At 40.2% G+C, this 18,523-nt stretch overlaps 1 protein-coding gene across 1 annotated transcript; it reads right to left on the bottom strand.

Moving 5' to 3' along the window:
• Nucleotides 1–2,055: 2,055 nt before the first annotated feature.
• Nucleotides 2,056–8,166, bottom strand: TRIML1 (tripartite motif family like 1). The gene is made up of 6 exons (XM_022571414.2): nucleotides 7,735–8,166; nucleotides 7,399–7,494; nucleotides 5,630–5,860; nucleotides 4,579–4,601; nucleotides 4,310–4,407; nucleotides 2,056–2,983 (listed from the first exon to the last, which is right to left on the bottom strand). Exons 1-6 carry the CDS (start codon nucleotides 8,155–8,157, stop codon nucleotides 2,433–2,435), a joined length of 1,422 nt encoding a protein of 473 aa, XP_022427122.2. The 5' UTR covers nucleotides 8,158–8,166; the 3' UTR covers nucleotides 2,056–2,432.
• Nucleotides 8,167–18,523: the final 10,357 nt, after the last annotated feature.

Here is an 18,523-nt window from a genome sequence, read left to right as displayed (position 1 = left end):
TTGGGAAGGAGAGGGGGAGTTAATGGGGGCATAAAAGGGATAGCTTGAGTGATGGTTAGCAGGTTCCTTGTGGGACACCATTCATGTTGAAGGGAATGTCTTTGTCAAATGTTCTGTCTGAGGCAGTGAGACCCACACCCTTGAACAGTGCAAGGGGATGCATTTGCCAAGCAAAGGAGCACTTCTTTAAATGTTTCATTCTGGCCACTCTTGCTCCCATCCTTACCACCACGTCTGCTTGGCTTGGAATTTGTATCTAGGAACCCTGGGTGAAAATTTTCTTGCACCTTTTACATAGTTATTTATGCAAACCCAGAAGAGTAAGAATAATATAGATTTAATCTTCCCCCCGTACTCAATCAGTGGCAGTCCCAGTGTAGATAATCATGCAGCCAAGATCCACTCAGGATGACTTTCCCAGAGGGAAAAAATATGCTGGTTTCCTCAGCAATACCGACCCCTCTGGGACAAAGAGAATAAATAAATAAATAAATAAATAAATAAATAAATAAATAAATAAATAAATATAAGGGCTATCACCAGGATTATACTACAGTTAAATGTAATGTACACTAAATTAAAATGTATTACTTTTATATTCATTTATCAAAATTTTTAAAAATTCAATTTTTTTTTGTAATTGATGACAATATATTCAAATATGCTTGGTGTTTGCTATTTATAATTTACTTCTTAGCTTTTTGAGATGATAAATCAAGAAATAAGGGCTTCCCTGGTGGCACAGTGGTTGAGAGTCCGCCTGCCGATGCAGGGGACACGGGTTCATGCCCCGGTCAGGGAAGATCCCACATGCAGCGGAGCGGCTGGGCCTGTGAGCCATGGCCGCTGAGCCTGCACATCCGGAGCCCATGCTCCGCAACGGGAGAGGGCACAACAGTGAGAGGCCTGCGTGCCGCAAAAAAAAAAAAAAAAAAAGAAATAAAATTCAGTAAAATGAAAAATGGGAAGCAGCCACAAATTATCTGAAAAGGATGTGACTGGCTCACCTCCTCCACAATTCTCTGAGTATATGTGATGTCAGGGTGAAAATGCAAGTAGGGAATTCAAAGAACAGAAGAGGGCATTATCTGGGATTTAAAGACTAGTTCATGTCTGCTCCCTACCTTTGAGGGCACAAGATTAAAATGTATAAGGTTGAAAGACAAAGCAGATCTAGATTAATGAGAAGGGTGAACAGAGACCCTAAAGTAAACCCAGTTACTGACCTCCTTCTATGATTTTCTATTGCTGATTAAGAGGTTCAGTTATCAACTTTTCCTCACTTCTTCTCTAATTTACAAACTAAAACCTGTGATCAATTTTTTCTTAATAATTTTGCAGTCATGCATGGGTTAAATCCATCAGTTTTCTTGTCAGAGACTGAAAATACTGACACTAACTTATCTGAGTAGGAAGAGGCGGGGAAGGGGTGCCCTCTGTGACTGGTGACATCCTGCAAATTAGAGCAAGAAGGAAGAAATTAAAGAAAAAGAAAAAAAAAAAAAACCCTGTAAGGACAGAGCACTAAGAATGGGGAGCCTGAGTAAGACCAGCCGAAAGAAGCATCTTCACTCAGTCACTACCCCCTTCCTAAACCCTGGCATGTTGGGATAAAGAGTAGGCTTGATCTGGTCTTACAGAGATGAAAAGCCTTCTGCTCATAGCAAATAGCAAAAGCTCAGAAAATAACCTTATATAAAACTCGAAAAGTCACTTGGCATCCACAGCCTTGAAACATTTATTGGCTAGGGACTTTGCTCTGTCATCTTTGAACATATTAACAAACAACAAAAGGTTCCATCCTCTTGTGAATATGGTAACACGAATGCCACGATGATATTCACACATATCTTTGTAGTGTCTGAACACATAAGTCTTCCTGAGTACAAATACTCCAGGCCCCATGAGATGGGAAGAAAATCGACTTTTCAGAGGAGGCTGAGTCATGAGTGAAAAGGAGAACCCATACCTCCAGTCCCCTGGAGGAGCTGGGATTGCCCCGGCACACAGAGCTTTGCACGTAGGACAAAGACACATGCAAATAATAAAGTTTTTTAGAGTCAAATAAATAAATACACTTGAAGAAAAATGACATATATTTATAAAACTGGCCTATGAAAATGGGATTCTGGTCAATAGGAACTAGTTCTATCTCTCCATTTTCAGTGATCAGCACATACAGGGGGCAGTCTAGATAATGAATTTGGTTAAAGACACAGGATATGATCAGCTTTCTCCTATTGGTATTAGAAGTTGATTGTCCAATTTGGCTGTTCATTGGGGGCTCAAGTTAATGGAAATTCTTGGGGGTTGGGGGTGGGCTTTCCTTTCAGATCACCTGATGTTAATACTGTCAATGCATTAATCATCCTAATTAATAGTCACCTGTTGGTCTTAGACCTCATTCTCAGAGAAGGCTGAGGGAGCCTCCCTCATACATGGTTATTCAGTGAGCAGATGGTAAGAGGGCCTGTGTTTGCCCCTTCATTTGGGAAACAAGGGGAGATGATGGGCCTGAGAGCCTCTTGGAAAGAGGCTGGAGGGAAACTGTAGATAAGGGACTCGTCTGTCACATTGTAGAATGCTATGTGTCTGGACTCATAGCCTAAGAAAACACCAACCTTATGCACTGGCTCTCTAACATGTTGGCCTTTCAAAGGTGATGAGACCCAAAGACTATAATCATCTCCAATTTTTAAGCCTGTAAGTGAGAAGAGGTCCCCTGGAGGCTTGGGGAGATTCCCCTTTCTGCTCACTGAGTCCTTGCAGGTGCCCACCTCCCACTCAGTCTTGTTGCCCACTTCCACCTCCCAGTAGTGTCTCCCGCAGGTGAAGATCTGAGCGCCCAGCACTGTTGCAGATTGGTCAAATCTTTCGGGGTTGTCAGGCAACTGCTGTCGGGTTCCTCCATGTTTCACTCTTTTCAGATCCTCAGACAAGACAAGATAGGCGTTGGCCGTGGCTGGATCTAGAGTTATATCCACTGCAAGAGGGAAAAAGAATGAATCCTCATTTGCATTCTAGAAAACCCTCTTATGTACGTGGAATTGAAATTAAGGTCTTAGTATCTAGTCCTATTTTTTAAAACTTAATTTAGGTGAATGTGGTGGGTAGTGTCTCGGAGCCCCTTTTAGTGTTTTACAAAACACAAGAGAGTGAATCTCTAAAAGGAAACGAAAGAGAGTCATGTCAAGAGTGATATTGGATCTCTGATAATGGAATGGAGGTAGTTCTGTTTATAAGACCATTTTAGAACTAGGAGCTATTTATCCACACAGGTCGTATCTTTTGTCATTTGTATTTGCTTTAGCCAAGGTTGGTTATGGTTCTTCAGTTGGGGTGGGAGAGAAATATAGTTATCACTTAATGAACTTCTACTTAGGTGCCAGGCATTTTCTGTACATTATCCCATTTAATTATGGCAAGTATTATTATCTTTTTTCCATTTTCATAAAAGAAAAAACTGAGGCTCATAAAGGTTAGGAAATGGGGCCAAGATGACAAAGTTACTGAGTGTTTGAATAGCAGCTCCTAATCAGCATTTTTCATTACATCATGCTTAAGTGCAACTTCTTACGAGTTAGTGCAACCACCGGTGACCATTTGATGAAACACATTTTGAACCACTGAGAGAGCTCCTCTCCCAGACTCCTGGGAGGAACTTTCATTGATTATCCAGACAAGATTAGGCACCTCATCATACCATTTCAAACTTTTATTTATAGATCAAATCCCAATCACTAATTCTCTGTTTAATATCATTCTCCTCAATCTCACTGTAAGTTCTACAGAAGCAAAGGCAAGTCTGTCTTATTCATCATTGTAAGTACACTCAGAGACTGATAGCACAGTACCTACTATAGCACATAGTAGGCACTTCTCATATATCTGTTGAGTCCAAAGTCTATTAGGCCTTCTTCTGAAGGTCAGATTGTCAACAAGATAAAAGGTGAAAACTAATGCTGACCTCTAGATGTTAGCCAGCCTAAATATTTAGAGCATTTTAAAAGAACATTCTTTGAATGTTCCCTCACTGAGATTTAAGAGTTTAAATCAGCTTTTATCCTGACAAGAACAAAGGTAGAAATGCAGAAACCCCTGAGGAGGTATGTGTATGTGTGCATGTGCAAGGCAATGGGATGAACAAAACAACAATGAAAACAAAGGTAAGAGCAGAACTCAGACAGAAAACAAAACCAGATCAAACATCAATCAAGTCCTGGTGCTTCTGTCTGTTCCGGCAGGGATGGTCTGTGGCCCCCATTAACTCTGAAGACCCCTGGAGGTTCAAAGCATCAGGCTGACTTACTGCTAAATTTTCTTAGCATCTCTCTCATTCCAGTGATGTGGCACAGAGTCAGTTCCGTGGTGATGGCCTCTGGACACTGAAGCAAGAGTGGCTCACTCCTACAGGAGGGCAGAGAGTCACTCAGTCTCCTCTGAGCAGACCACATGACCTGCTCCAACTTGAGAATCCAGCTCATTTTGCCCCAACAGCATGGACACTCTCATCCACACTCTGATAACCTATTGCATCAACACGACACCCCAATAACTGAACACAGAATTGAAACCTACCTTTCCAGTATTCCTCTTACATCCTAAGGGTATAAAAGAAAGGTTAGTTTTTGTGCACTTTGATCACTAGCAAAGACTGAATCTGTTTTGGATACAGTCCTTTGCAAATTTTGCAGAATCCCCTTCCCGTGGCTCTAGAACACCTTGAGTGGGAGAGCATATGGTAGAAAAAACCTCAAACTTCTAGGGGTGAGCTCTTTTGAACGCGAGATGGTTCTCCCAATGACTAGAGATCTCTTTTTCTCATATTGTCACTTTGTTTAGAGAATCTATTGCTGAGAAAGGAGCCAAACTATTGGCTTCATTATCCAATGCCTCCAGGAGGTAGAGATAAGAAAGGAAAGTAGCCCAGTGAGAGCTGAAACTACACCTGTGTACAGTTGGACTGGGTTGTTGGGAAGGCACCAAATTAAATAGCATTCTGTGGAGCCAGTCAGGAAAGAGACATGAAGCTGGAGACTGGAAGCTGGAACATAGCTTAGTTTAAGAAGGTCCCAGAGAATGCAGTAGTAGCCTAGGAAGGCAGTAGAGCAAAGATGGTGAGGATTTGGGGCTCAGTATACACAGAATACCTGGGTTCTATCACCTACTAGCTATTTGACAGGCAAACTATCTAACTGCCATAGGTCTGAATTATTAAACAATTGCTACTATTAACCCATTTTGTAGATAACAATCACCTGTTGTAAATATCATAATAGTATTTAACTTTATCAGGTCTTTTTGAGGATGTAATTTAATGTGCCTAACACCTAGTAAATGTTCATTAAACTTAAATTTTTTATTTGGCAAAGCTGAGGTTGCAGCAAGGCAGGTGCAAAAAAAAAATTGGAGTCATCATTTGACTTGGTTCGGATGTATATTCCTCTGTGTTTTTCCTCCTCTTCAAGACTTTATTTATACTATATAGAACACTCATTCTTTAGGAAAACTTTTTGGGGGGCCAGAACTTAATTTTTCAGGTAAATAAGGAAAAGTTTATTTTGTATGACTTGAAATATAATAGGGGACTACATGTGTTTTCTTCCATGAATTTCTCCAATGTTCTTACCTCAAATGACTCTATGATCGAGTTCTGACACATGGACTCTATCTGTCCAATTGTTTTGCTCAGGCTTTGAATTCGCTGGGTCAGCTTGATCTCATGGTCCCTCAGTCTCCTCAGGTTCTCTCTTTCCTCCGTTTCCAGTAGCTGGAGTTGCAGCTGCTCCTCCTCCTTCAGGAACTGGTGCATTTTTGCATATTCTGACACAACAACCTGTTTACAGGTCTTTGTCTCTTCCTGCCATCACGCGTGTGTACACACACACACACGAACAATATAATAAAGTTAGTAACAGAAACACTTATGCAGATTTTTAATCCTTACAAAGTTCAAGAGTTCCATTGTGACAATTCTTGAAACCTGACACATAACACATACAGTCTATTGACTAGCTGGGTGGATAGTTTGATATTTTAGAAGATGTGTGTACTGTAGTAGCTATAGTAGCAAAGAAAACCAAAATTTCTACTCCTAGGAGGCTGTCATTCTACTGGGAACAATGAAAAGTAAACAGTCAAGTAAAAATATAATAGATGGTGATCAGTACCATTATTTTTAAAAAGTAAAGCAAAATAGGGCTCCCCTGGTGGCGCAGTGGTTGGGAGTCCACCTGCCGATGCCGGGGACGCAGATTCGTGCCCCGGTTCGGGAAGATCCCACATGATGCGGAGTGGCTAGGCCCGTGAGCCATGGCCGCTGAGCCTGCGCATCCGGAGCCTGTGCTCCGCAACGGGAGAGGCCACAACAGTGAGAGGTCCGCGTACCACACACACACAAAAAAAAGTAAAGCAAAATAAAGTAAGGAAAAAAATTAGGGGAGGGACTTCCCTGGTGGCGCAGCAGTTAAGACTTCGCGCTCCCAATGCAGGGGGCCCAGGTTCGATCCCTCATCAGGGAACTAGATCCCACATGCATGCTGCAGCTAAGAGTTTGCATGCCACAACTAAGGAGGCTGAGAGCTGCAACTAAGGAGCCCACTGGCTGCAACTAAGGAGAACACATGCCTCAATTAAGACCCAGTGCAACCAAAGAAATAAAACTTTTTAAAATAAATAAATAAATAATAAATAAATAGATAAATAAATAAATAGGGTAACTGCTTAGTTCTTTAAAAAAAATAGGGGAAAAAACATGCATTCATTTATTCAACAAATATTTATTCAATGAAGTAGGCAATGGATCACATACTAGGGCTAGAAATGATCATCACAAATACTCCCATGTAAGGACTCAAAGATTATTGGAATAATCAGATACACGCTTATTTTTTTAATATTTAATAAAACATTTAATTCTGTGCTTTGCTAGACAGCTCAAATTCTGATCTGCGACTAAACTCAAGCTTTTGTTCAGGTGTTCTAATCCACACTACTATTTTGCTTTAATTTCCCTTTCTGTTTATTTCTTTTTTATCTGCCCTTTTTCCCCAAAAGGATTTGAGATGTTCCTTTTTCTGTCAACTTCCATTCTATGTTATATGTCTTTAACTTGTATATTTAATAATTATAATCAGAGCAGAAATAAAGGTAGCCACCATGTGGTATAGGTATACCAAGAAGGGAGAAATAAGCCAGCCTGGGGATGGGAGAATTTGAGATGAGTCTTGAGATTCCCAGATGGACAAGCAGAGGTGGGCAGCCCAAAGCAAGGATACTCCATGTTATAGGACTGGGACTGGAAAATTTTGTCATTTTCCCCTTGGTATTTCATGACATGTCCCTTTAGTCCTCCTCATAGAATCACATACAAGATGCAAAAGTGAACCAGATACTGACCTTACACAATATCACTCTCTCCTTCTCATGGGTTAATATAACCTGAGTTTCATTTTTCTTTTTACGCAAAATATTTAGGATTTCCTGGAGTTTCTCCTGCAATAGGAACAAACTCTGTGGCAAATGAGCAGAGCACCAGGTCATGAAGGGGTCTTGAGGACCAGGTACAAGATGACTGAGACTGTAGATCAAAGGGTGAAGCAGGACCCACACCAAATTTGTGGTCTGGTGCCTGGAGATTAGCACCCATGAATGTCACCCATAGAAAATATTATGGGAATTAAGCGATGGAACCTGATTTGTGTTCTGAAATTTATATCAAGCAGCCAATCTTACTTTATGATGCTCCTCAGCCTCATTCGAGAGATTCATTGTGTTTATTCCATGACCTTGGGTTGAGGAATCCTTTACACCCTGCTCATCATCAGACAACACCTTAGCGGCAGCTAGCATTCTCTCATAGCTGCCTTGGTTGCCCTCACTCTGCAGCACCCGGGATCTGAGCTGCTTGCTGATGCCAGCCAGCTTCCCCAGATGCTCATTGGGCTGGAAATGTGGGATCTCCAAGGTCCTCCAGCACTCAGGACAAGATAAAGGAGTGTTATGTTCCTCCCAGCTTCTCAGGAGACACACCAGACAAAAGCTGTGCCAACACTCGGTGGTCACTGGGCCGGTGAAATAGTCCAAGCAGATGAAACAGGTCAGTTCCTCCCTGAGATTCTCCATCAAATCTGCTGTAGACATTTTCTCAAAGGACATCAGAGCAAGGTCACGCCTTTATTCTGGGATTAGAAAATCCTCCCTGAGAGTCTACTGTTTTGAGTAACAAGTGGGTAATCAGTTGCTATGGTGTTATTACATGAAATTCTTATTCTCCTCTGTGACTGATTTCACCAGTTGACACAAAGCCAATTATGACTTAACGTGGAACCTCTACATACTGGGTTCATCATCAACCCCAAACTTTTGAGGAATCTCATCGTAAAAGCAAGCCATGTGCTGGATACTGAGGATACTTGCTCCCAACAGTTGTCATTTCAAGAGTCGGTTACTGTATATGAATAACATCATGAAACCGTTGAAACACATTGGTTTTACGCTGGAGGTTTGGGTAATTTGGTGTAAGCCAATACAGAGATTTAAATTATGATGATCTCTGATAATATCTGAATTGGAATCTCCTCCAAATCTTTTAGAAAACTCCACTAATGGAATCTAGTTGAGAAACTGAAGGAAGAAAACTATAATATATATTTCTTCACTCATTAGGCCATTTTCTTTCTTTGACCAAAGCCTACAAACTTTGTGCTCCTTTATCAGGTACTGTGTCCTTTTTTTGTTTTTTGCGGTACGCGGGCCTCTCACTTTTGTGGCCTCTCCCATTGCAGAGCACAGGATCCGGATGCGCAGGCTCAGCGGCCACGGTTCACGGGCCTAGCCGCTCCACAGCATGTGGGATCTTCCCGGACCGGGGCACGAACCCGTGTCCCCTGCATCGGCAGGCGGACTCTCAACCACTGCGCCACCAGGGAAGCCCGGTACTGTGTCCTTTGATTTAATTTTATTCATCCCCCAAAATGAGAATAATTCCAATGAAGTATTCCCTGACTTTCAATGTACAATGGATTACTAGAGTTATATTTATTGCTCTGCCCTGCAGACCGTGATACTCACCTCTCTGCTACCATAGAAAACATCAAAAACATCATTGTTGTTGGAAGCTGCCTCAAGGAGCCATTACATTATGGAGTGGATGGAAAGACATATTTTAGGATAAATATAATTTTGCTCACTTATTTTCATTCTTTGAAAATGTTAAAACTAGGCCTTCTTAAACCTCTTATCACTTCTTACTGGACAGAAATTAAATGTGTAGACATTATTTTTAGACTGACGAAAAAATAAACATATAGTATACAAACTGTGTGCAATGACGTCTGAGATTAGTGCCAAATCCTATAAATTTGCTGTCTTATGCTCATGAGTCCCTTCTTGCCATGGCCCATCCTCCACCCACTGCATGCCAAGAAGTGGAATCTTAAAAGCTTAAAAGCTCAGAGTCTAACCAGTTCTGTCCTCCCATTAAGTTCATACCTTATTTCTATTTTTCTCCTGTCACTCTCCAGCTTGGCAACCTTCTATGGTTCTCCATTACCTGTGTTATTCCATTAATTTCTTTCTGACTTTCATGGTTCCAACTGATTCTTCTTTCCCACTCATCTCCAGCAGGATGTTGAGTGTTTCCTTACCTTGAACTTTTGTTCAAAAAGGAATTTTCTAGCCCGAAATAGTTCTTCCTCCACCTTCCTTCCTCCTAGTCAAAACTCATTTTTCTGAAGTCATTAATGTTTTAATCATACATCCTTTGTGAATGAGTGGGATGAGATTTTTTGCTAGGAAAAGGAAGAACTAGAGCAAAGAGTTATACTAGCTTAAATAGGAGGAGTGGTAGTATCAGTTTGGGGTCATGAAATCTCTACTGTTCAGATTGCTTCTATGCTAGTAACCAGGGGCTTCAAAATATTGTTAGGAGTTAGTCTCAAGTAAGGGTCTTGCAAAATACACACACACACACACACACACTCGCACACACACACAAAACCAAAAAACTACACTAACATGAACTGCCATCTCTGGAAAAAGGATTTATGAATTACCACCTACATTCAGTGTGTTATTCACACACAAACTCAGGAATCTTTAACATTGACCAGAATCATTAGAATAAGCCCTACCATAGAGTTATGGTATATCACAGAGCCTGTATTCCAATTTGGAATGGGGAGACTGGCATGTTCTAAGTTCAAGTCACACTGATCCGTTCCATCCCACTTCCCTCTTCCAAATAAACTCCTTTCATAAACTCAACACAATAACCATATCTTAATCATTGCTGACTAGAAGGATTCTTTTGCACGTAGCAAGGGCTCAATTTGTCTGTAAATAAGTTTTAAATGAACAACGAGGGGAACCATATTGTTGTAGAATCACAGTCTTTTATCTAACTGGAAACCAAGAGATCATATAATCCAACTACCTGCTAAAGATGATGACGAAACTAAGACAAATAAATTGAGTTGATTCCCTGAATACTTACTCTGAGTCAGGCCAGGGCTAGGAAGCTGGGTCTCCTACCGCCTGTCATTCTCTTCTGTCAACAGTACACTGCATCTCACTTGTTGTCTTGTGAGTGGGTGAAAATTTCCAGTTATGTCAATGAAACGAATATGGCTCAAGTGCTTTCAGAACGAAATTAGAGAGCTATCATTAATGGCGTGATCAAGTGACAAGCATCTGAATTCACTGGCTACACTCACTATTGGGAATGCAGACTTTTTCTTTACCTTCTCTTTGAACACATTGATTAGGCTTAATTCACAGATGAGGACGTTTATAGAGTGGGCCAGCCTTCCCAGAATACATTACACCAACCCTCGGGTACTGTACTGCCAGATGTGATTTCTGAGATCAGCAACTCAAATAGCTTTTTCTCTGGCCTGTCTCCTCCTATGGAGGTGACAGTAAGGATACCCCAAGAGGTCCACAGTCACAACTGTCACCAACATGCAATTAAGGTTGGAACACACAGAAAAGAGGAACCTTAAGGATACAGTGAGGGCTGGGAGTTCCCTGGCGGTCCAATGGTTAGGACTCAGTGCTTTCATTCCAGTGGCCCAGGTTAATCCCTGGTCGGGGAAGATCCCACAAGTCATGTGGTGCAGGCAAAAAATATGTATATATATAAAAATATATACAGTGAGTGCTTATTCATTGATATACATATATATATATTTATATAGTGAGGGCTTATTCATTGGTGAAGGCAGTGGATTAGATAGGGACATAATTTGAAAAATATATTGCTTGAAAGCCTTGTTTTAAAAAATATGTCTGTCATTTCATATCAGTGTGGAAAAGATAGATTATCCAACAAACGGTTTAGGACAAGTAGGGGTAGCCATCTGGGAAAAAAAAAAAAAAGTTGGATCTCTGCCTAACAGTTTACACCAATGTGTATTCCAGATGTGTGTGTGTGTGTGTGTATGTGTGTGTATTTTCCCCATTCTAATCATGAATTTCTACTCATATTACTTCCCTTTGTATTGCTTTTTCACCTTATTATTTTATTTGTGTATGTGTTTTTGTTCTAGATTACCCCACATCTATTTAACAAGTGAGAAGCATATTTGTTAAACATATGGCCAATTATTGCATCCAAAGGATGAAGCACATTGTAAAAGGAGATAATTGGTAACTTAGTAGAAATTTAAAACGGAAGACTTAGAGAAGGCTTTTTAAAGCATGCTTTAGAGTTTAGCCACCACTAAGGAAAAAATGAAGCTAAAATAACTAAAAATTAAATATTTGTATACAGCAAAATAATAAAATAACCAAACAAATGTTTGAAAATTACAATCTAGGAAAGAGACTTTGGAACACGTGTGTCAAATACCTTATCTTAAATTATGAAGAGGTCATCAAAAAGTATACTTAAAAATAGTAGCTCTTCTTATTACTATATAGCCATTTAAAAATAACAGATCTATTTATATACACTGACATGACATGACATCCATTAAATGATATTAACGGGGAAATACATTTTTACTCCCCCAAATAGCTTAAGTATAAACAATAAAAATTAGGTTATATATGTATTTTTTCCTACAAAAATGAGGCCATGCTATAGAGGTTGATAGTGTATCTGTATACACAAAGGCATAGAAAAAATATGGAATTTCATGGATATGACACCAAAAGCACAGACAACAAAAGCAAAAATAGACAAGTGGGACTACATTAAACTAAGAAGCTTCTATACTACAAAGGGAACAATTAACAGAGTAAAAAGGCAACCAACAGAATAGGAGAAAATATTTGCAAACCATGTATCAGATAAGAGGTTAATTTCCAAAATATATAAGGAAATCTTACAACTCAACAGCAGAGAAACAACAACAAAATAACACAAAACTAATAACCCAATTAAAATATGGGCTAAAGGGGCTTCCCTGGTGGTGCAGTGGTTGAGAGTCTGCCTGCCGACTCAGGGGACACGGGTTCGTGCCCCGGTCTGGGAGGATCCCACATGCCGTGGAGCGGCTGGGCCCGTGAGCCATGGCCACTGGGCCTGCGCGTCTGGAGCCTGTGCTCCACAACGCGAGAGGCCCACGTACCGCAAAAAAAAAAAAAAAAAAAAAAAAAAAAAATGGGCTAAAGACTTGAACAGGCATTTCTCTAACAAAGACACACCAAAGACTAACAGGTATGTGTATAAAAAGATGCTCAATGTCACTAATTACCAGGGAAATAGACAACAAAACCACAATGAGATATCACTTCACAGTTGTCAGGAAGACCATTATAAAAAAAAAAAAAATGTTGGTGATGATGTGGAAACATTGGAACCCTTGTACACTGTCAGTGGGAACACAAAATTTTCCACACTATGCAGGAAAATAGTATGGAGATTCCTCAAAATACTAAAAATAGAACTACCATATGATCCAGCAAACCCACTTCTGGGTATTTGTCTAAAAGAATTGAACTCAAGATCTTGAAGAGCTATTAGCACTCCAGTGTTCATTGCAGCACTATTCGCAAAAGCTTAGATGTGGAAACAACCTAGATGTCCACTGATGGATGAAAAGAAAAAGAAAATGTGGTATATACACACAGGAATTATTCAGCTTTTAAAAAGAAGGAAATCCTGCCATGCATGACAACATGGGCCTTGAGGACATTATACTAAATGAAATAAGCCAGTCACAAAAGGACAAATACTGGATATTCTACTTATATGAAGTATCCAAAAGAGTCAAGTGCACAGAATCTGAAAGAAGGGTGGTTGTTAGGAGCTGGGGCGGGTAGGATGGGAAGTTGCTAATCAAGAGTCATAAAATCTCAGTTATGCAAGATAAGTAAAACTGAAAAAGAAAGAATGAAAAAGTATGAAAAGATACACACCAAACTGGTAGACTTTGGTATGGTGAAATTGGAGCATTGGAAGGAATCGCTTTTACTTCTTTGTATATGAAAATAGACTTTATTTTTTTTAACCATTTAATGTATTTTCAGCATTTTTCCAGTAGAGAAATATTGGGGAATGGGGTAGGGTGTGGCTCCGAGTAAGCCAATTAATGAGGCAGTTTCCTTCAGGTTGAAGGATAAAATCATCTCAGAGGATTGGTTTTGTAATAGGGAAGAACCTTTGTATTCTATTGCAAGTTAATCACTAAATGTATGTTGCCTGTTAGCTTCAATTAGATGTAATGGCACATCTTGGGAAACCCTGCCTCCCAGGTAAAGAGAATTAAGCTAAAATACCTTTGTTTAGCTCACAGGAAACATCCTGACAGGCCCACCTGTGAATGACTGCAGGGAGAAAGAAATTAACACATTCCCTCAGGAGGCTGACAGGAACCTGGAAATGTTTGACTTTACTCCCTCCTCTTTTAGTATAAAAGCCTGAATTCTAACTCAGGCAGGATGGTTCCTTGGGACAGGAGTCCACCATCTTCTTGGTCTTCTGGCTTTCTGATTAAGGTTGTTATTCCTTGCCCTGACAACTCATCTCTCAATTTATTGGCCTGTTGTGCAGCGAGCAGTATGAACTTGGACTTGGTAACAGTTTCAGCCATGATATAATAGATTTTTTTTTAATGGTTTGTGATTTCAATGCAACTTTTATTTATTTAACTAACAGGTATTGAACCCCTATTATACTAAGATCCCGCAAGCCACGTGCCACTGCCAAAAAAGAGTGGTAGAATTTAAATTCATTGGCTGCTTTGGCATTTTCACAGAGGAAATGTTTCATTCTGGCTGGCAAATCAGGGAAAAATTCATTTGATCTGTACCTTTAAACTAAAGGCCAAAGTACATTTCTAACAAAGGAATAAGCTACTATTTAGAAGTGAGAAAACTCTGAGGATTTTTGAAGAATAAAATACAGGATCTGACAGTGGGTCAAAATATTACAATAACAAAACATCTAGATTGTAACATTCTTTTCATCCAAGAAATATTAAAAGCCCCAATTCAGCTTAGAATAACCTTTGTTATTCTTTCTAGGTAGCACAGACAACACCTGGAGGGCAGTTCAGAGGGGAGGGTCCTGGTGTTATAAATTCATACTCAGTTAAAAGTTGTAACGCAGGTCGGTGGTTGAGAGTTGCCTTCCAGAACTTTGACAATTTACACATCTTATATGAGAATTTAAGGTGAGGTGTTTTTGTTTGTTTTTCTGGAGAATAAACACTTTATTTGCTCATCCCTTTGCATTAAGAAAAGTTAATTGTTGAAAATGTATTTGTTCCATGCTTCATGCTGGATGCTTTATGTACTTTATCTTCTAAAGAGATAAAAAGGGAAGCCGAGGAAAAGAAAAAAAATGTATGCGTTGGGAAGCCTGACCAGGAAACTTTTTTAAAGCAGTTCAAACAAATAGTGAAAAATAAGAATAAAAAGACATGGTCTAAATTTAGGATGGACTATTAAGAAAAAGGAGTTATAGTGTTAACTTTCCCCTTTTTAATAGGGAGTATGGGACTTGAGATTATTACAAATAATTTTGAGTTACTACCCATGTAAACAGTATTTAATATCAGTAAAGGATAATACTAGATTAAAAAAAGAAAACCTCGAGTGCAAGGATCACTTGTGTCTTGCTTCTATCATATGACACCCTTTATGAGATGCCTATCACTTAATTCTGCAGGAATTATTAAATATCTTCACGTTCCAGGTGGTGTACCATACCCAGTAAATTAGAAAAATAATTATCCCACAGGACACAAATATTTTATAGGTAAGGAAACAGATGCTTATGTGTATACATGTTGCTTCCTCGTCTTTAATGGGAAAGTCTGCTTTTTGCTTTTCTCAAGGAAATCTTAACATTTATTCCTAAGATTCTCTCACCATAAAACAGTATCTTTAGAGAAACAAGAGCATGAGACTAGCTAGTACAAAAAGAGAACTCTGGCACTGTACCAAGCACCATTCTCAACACTTCTATATATGTACTTACTTAATCCTCTCAACGGCCCTAGAAGATAGATATGAGTTCTACCCTCACTTACAGGTGAGAAAACAAACCCTAGTTATGAACCTTGCCCTAGATCCACAGAGGTGGCCTAACTTCAGTGTCCACGCTATTACCCACAGAGCTATACTGCCATTTCCACAGGACTGAATGAATCACAAACATCAAACTCAAGGGGTTTACAACTGTGACCAAAAACAGGTTTGCTGGTTATGCAAGGATCTAGTCAAATCAAGCCCTGAAGGTCGATGGGGTAAGTGTCTCCCCCTCCAACTATCCACTGGTAATTGGTGCCAGATACTGAAGGTGGCGCTCCTCCCGTGTTTATGTATTGTTTGCAGCCAAAGATGTCAAGGTCTTAAGAGAGCACTTCTGGGTAAGTTTGTGACACAGCTTCTTAAGAGAGCCCATGGAATCTCTTGAGAAAAAAAGACTTGTCACTTTCTTCCCCACCCTTGCCCTTTCTTGGACATTGAGGTACAAAAGGTCTAAGAAAATACCTGTTGGGCTAGGGTGCCAATTATAGTTGGAGAGAACCCTAGAGAAGAACGGGGGTCTTAGGCATAGCTGGGAATTCATGAATTGTAGCAATTCATGCTAATAATTAGGTACTGTATGAGTGTGCTTGGGGAAAATTTTTGCAAGTATAAGTACTAAATGCTAAATGCCTTTAAGGAGCTGTGACACGAGGGACCAGGCAATATTGTTCTGATTATGATTGAAACTAAGGGAAGTTTAAAGAAACAAGCAAACAAAAAAGACTTTTAGGAATACTTGGGGAAGAGCACCCCCAAAAGGTTGATCTCTGCTGGCAGAGCAAGTGGGGATGCAAAGCACGTTTTATGGTCACAAGTTAGGCTAGGACATTGAGGTTTCATATAAGCCAAAATGCCTCTTTTTTAAACCCTTTCAGTCTTTTAGAGTTGTAGTTCTCAAACTTAGTTGTATGTGTTCACCTGATAAGTTAAATAATACCTGAAGCCTATGGCCTACCTCCAGAGGTTCTGATTAGATTGGTTTAGTGCCCTAATTGGAAGAGTATGTCTCAGCATCACCTGGAACTTTTTGGAAGTGTAAACTTTTGAGCCCCACCCCAGACCTACTGAATCAAATTCTCTGGGGTGGGGCCCAGCAATCTGTGCTTTAACCAGATCTCCTGGTGACTCTGATGTACTCTAAAGCTTACAGGCCACTGATTTAGGCATCACGATTGTTAGAGCTCTTCAGAAAACTCTAATATGCAATTAAATTTGAGGACCAACGAACAAAAGTACTTTGTAAGACTAGGTTCCGCCGCAGTGCAGGCTGGCCCCTTGGTCATGTTTTCATCCTGTCTTTAGCAAAGCCATCTGTCTCCCTCCTCTTAGAAACAAGAGTTTCCAGCAGAAATGTGGATGGAGAATAACATTCTGAGAGAGGTCTAAGGTAGAGGAATTAAAGTCCCACACAACTTCTCAATGGGGTAAGAATGGCAATTAAAGCCAATATTTTATAATAACTATAAATGGAGTATAACTTTTAAAAATTGTGAATCATTATATTGTACACCTATAACTTATATAATATTGTACCTCAACTATACTTCAATTTTTAAAAGTGAAAAAAAATGGGGAAAAAGGATAGCATTACGTGACTGAGAAGATGAAGAATGTGATTGTAAGCTGATTCTGAAGACCAATCTCTGATCTTGCAAAAGACCAGGTTAAAATAAAATTCTTTTTCTTCTTGATCCTTCTCTGCCTCCCTGAAAAGGACAATGGCTGCCTCAGATGTACCAGATCTCATGGAAGAGCTTACTTGTTCTATCTGTTTATACTTTTTTTTTTTTTTTTGCGGTACGCGGGCCTCTCACTGCTGTGGCCTCTCCCGTTGCGGAGCACAGGCTCCCGACGCGCAGGCTCAGCGGCCATGGCTCACGGGCCCAACTGCTCCGCGGCACGTGGGATCTTCCCGGACCGGGGCACGAACCCGTGTCCCCTGCATCGGCAGGCGGACTCTCAACCACTGCGCCACCAGGGAAGCCCTGTTTATACTATTTGAACAAACCACTTGCCGTTGAACGTGGACACAAGTCTTGCTGTGATTGCCTCTTAAGAAATTGGAAGGGAAGCCCTGGTAACAGAGAGATGGAAGGTGTAACCTGCAGCTGGGGATGATGGCTGAGATAGCAAAGTCTTCACGTGATGGACTTAAAGACTAGCATATGTGAGATATACCAAGAAAAACTGAAGAGGTTCTGTGAGATACAGCAGATGCCCTTTTGTGAGATTGTGATAAGGAAGAACCTTTGTATTCTATTAGAAGTTAATCACTAAAGGGATGTTGCCTATAAGCTTAAATTATACGTAATGGCCCATCTCTGGGAACCCTGCTTCCCAGGTAATAATGAGTATTAAGTTAAGACACCTTTGTTTAGCTCACAGGAAACATCCTGAGCAGGCCCACCTGTGAATGACTTCAGGGAGGAAGAAATTAACACTCTGAAGGCCGATGGGAACCAGGAAGTGTTTGACGTTACTCCCCTTTTAGTATAAAAGGAACCTGAATTCTAACTCAGGCAGGATGGTTCTCTGGGGCATGAGCTCACCATCTTCTCAGTCTGCTGGCTTTCCAAATAACGTTGTTATTCCTTGCCCCAACAACTCATCTCTCAATTATTGGCCTGTCATGCAGTGAGCAGTACGAGCTTAGGCTCAGTAACAAGATCTGTCTTCTTTCTTGAGAAAACCAGCCTCACAGTGTTTACCATTAAGAAGGCAAAAATTTTCAAGGCAAAATTGTCTTCCAGATTTTAGGGATTCATTCTCAATCATTCTTTCCTCTTTAAATACCTTGGGTCTTCAAAGTGATACATATTTAAATCATTTTTCCCTCCCTGACCTGTCAACTATGGAGATTTGGGAGCCCCAAAGACCCCATTTTGAATGGGAATAATTAATTTTCACTTTATAACTCATCCCTAAGTTTGTGTTATAACTTCTATCTTATAGATCTAGCATAGCAACCTCCAAGAGGAGTTAATAGTGATCTTTCCTTTTCAGAATGAGGTCCAAGAAATCCTGGATTTTCTATGCAAGG

Source organism: Delphinapterus leucas, chromosome 21 (assembly GCF_059928025.1).
Source record: "Delphinapterus leucas isolate spDelLeu-1000000601 "Yukka" chromosome 21, BTC_Dleu_Yukka2, whole genome shotgun sequence".
NCBI lineage: Eukaryota > Metazoa > Chordata > Mammalia > Artiodactyla > Monodontidae > Delphinapterus > Delphinapterus leucas.
The sequence above is the reverse complement of the archived record's forward strand: the minus strand, read 5'-3'. Positions and strand labels throughout refer to the sequence as shown.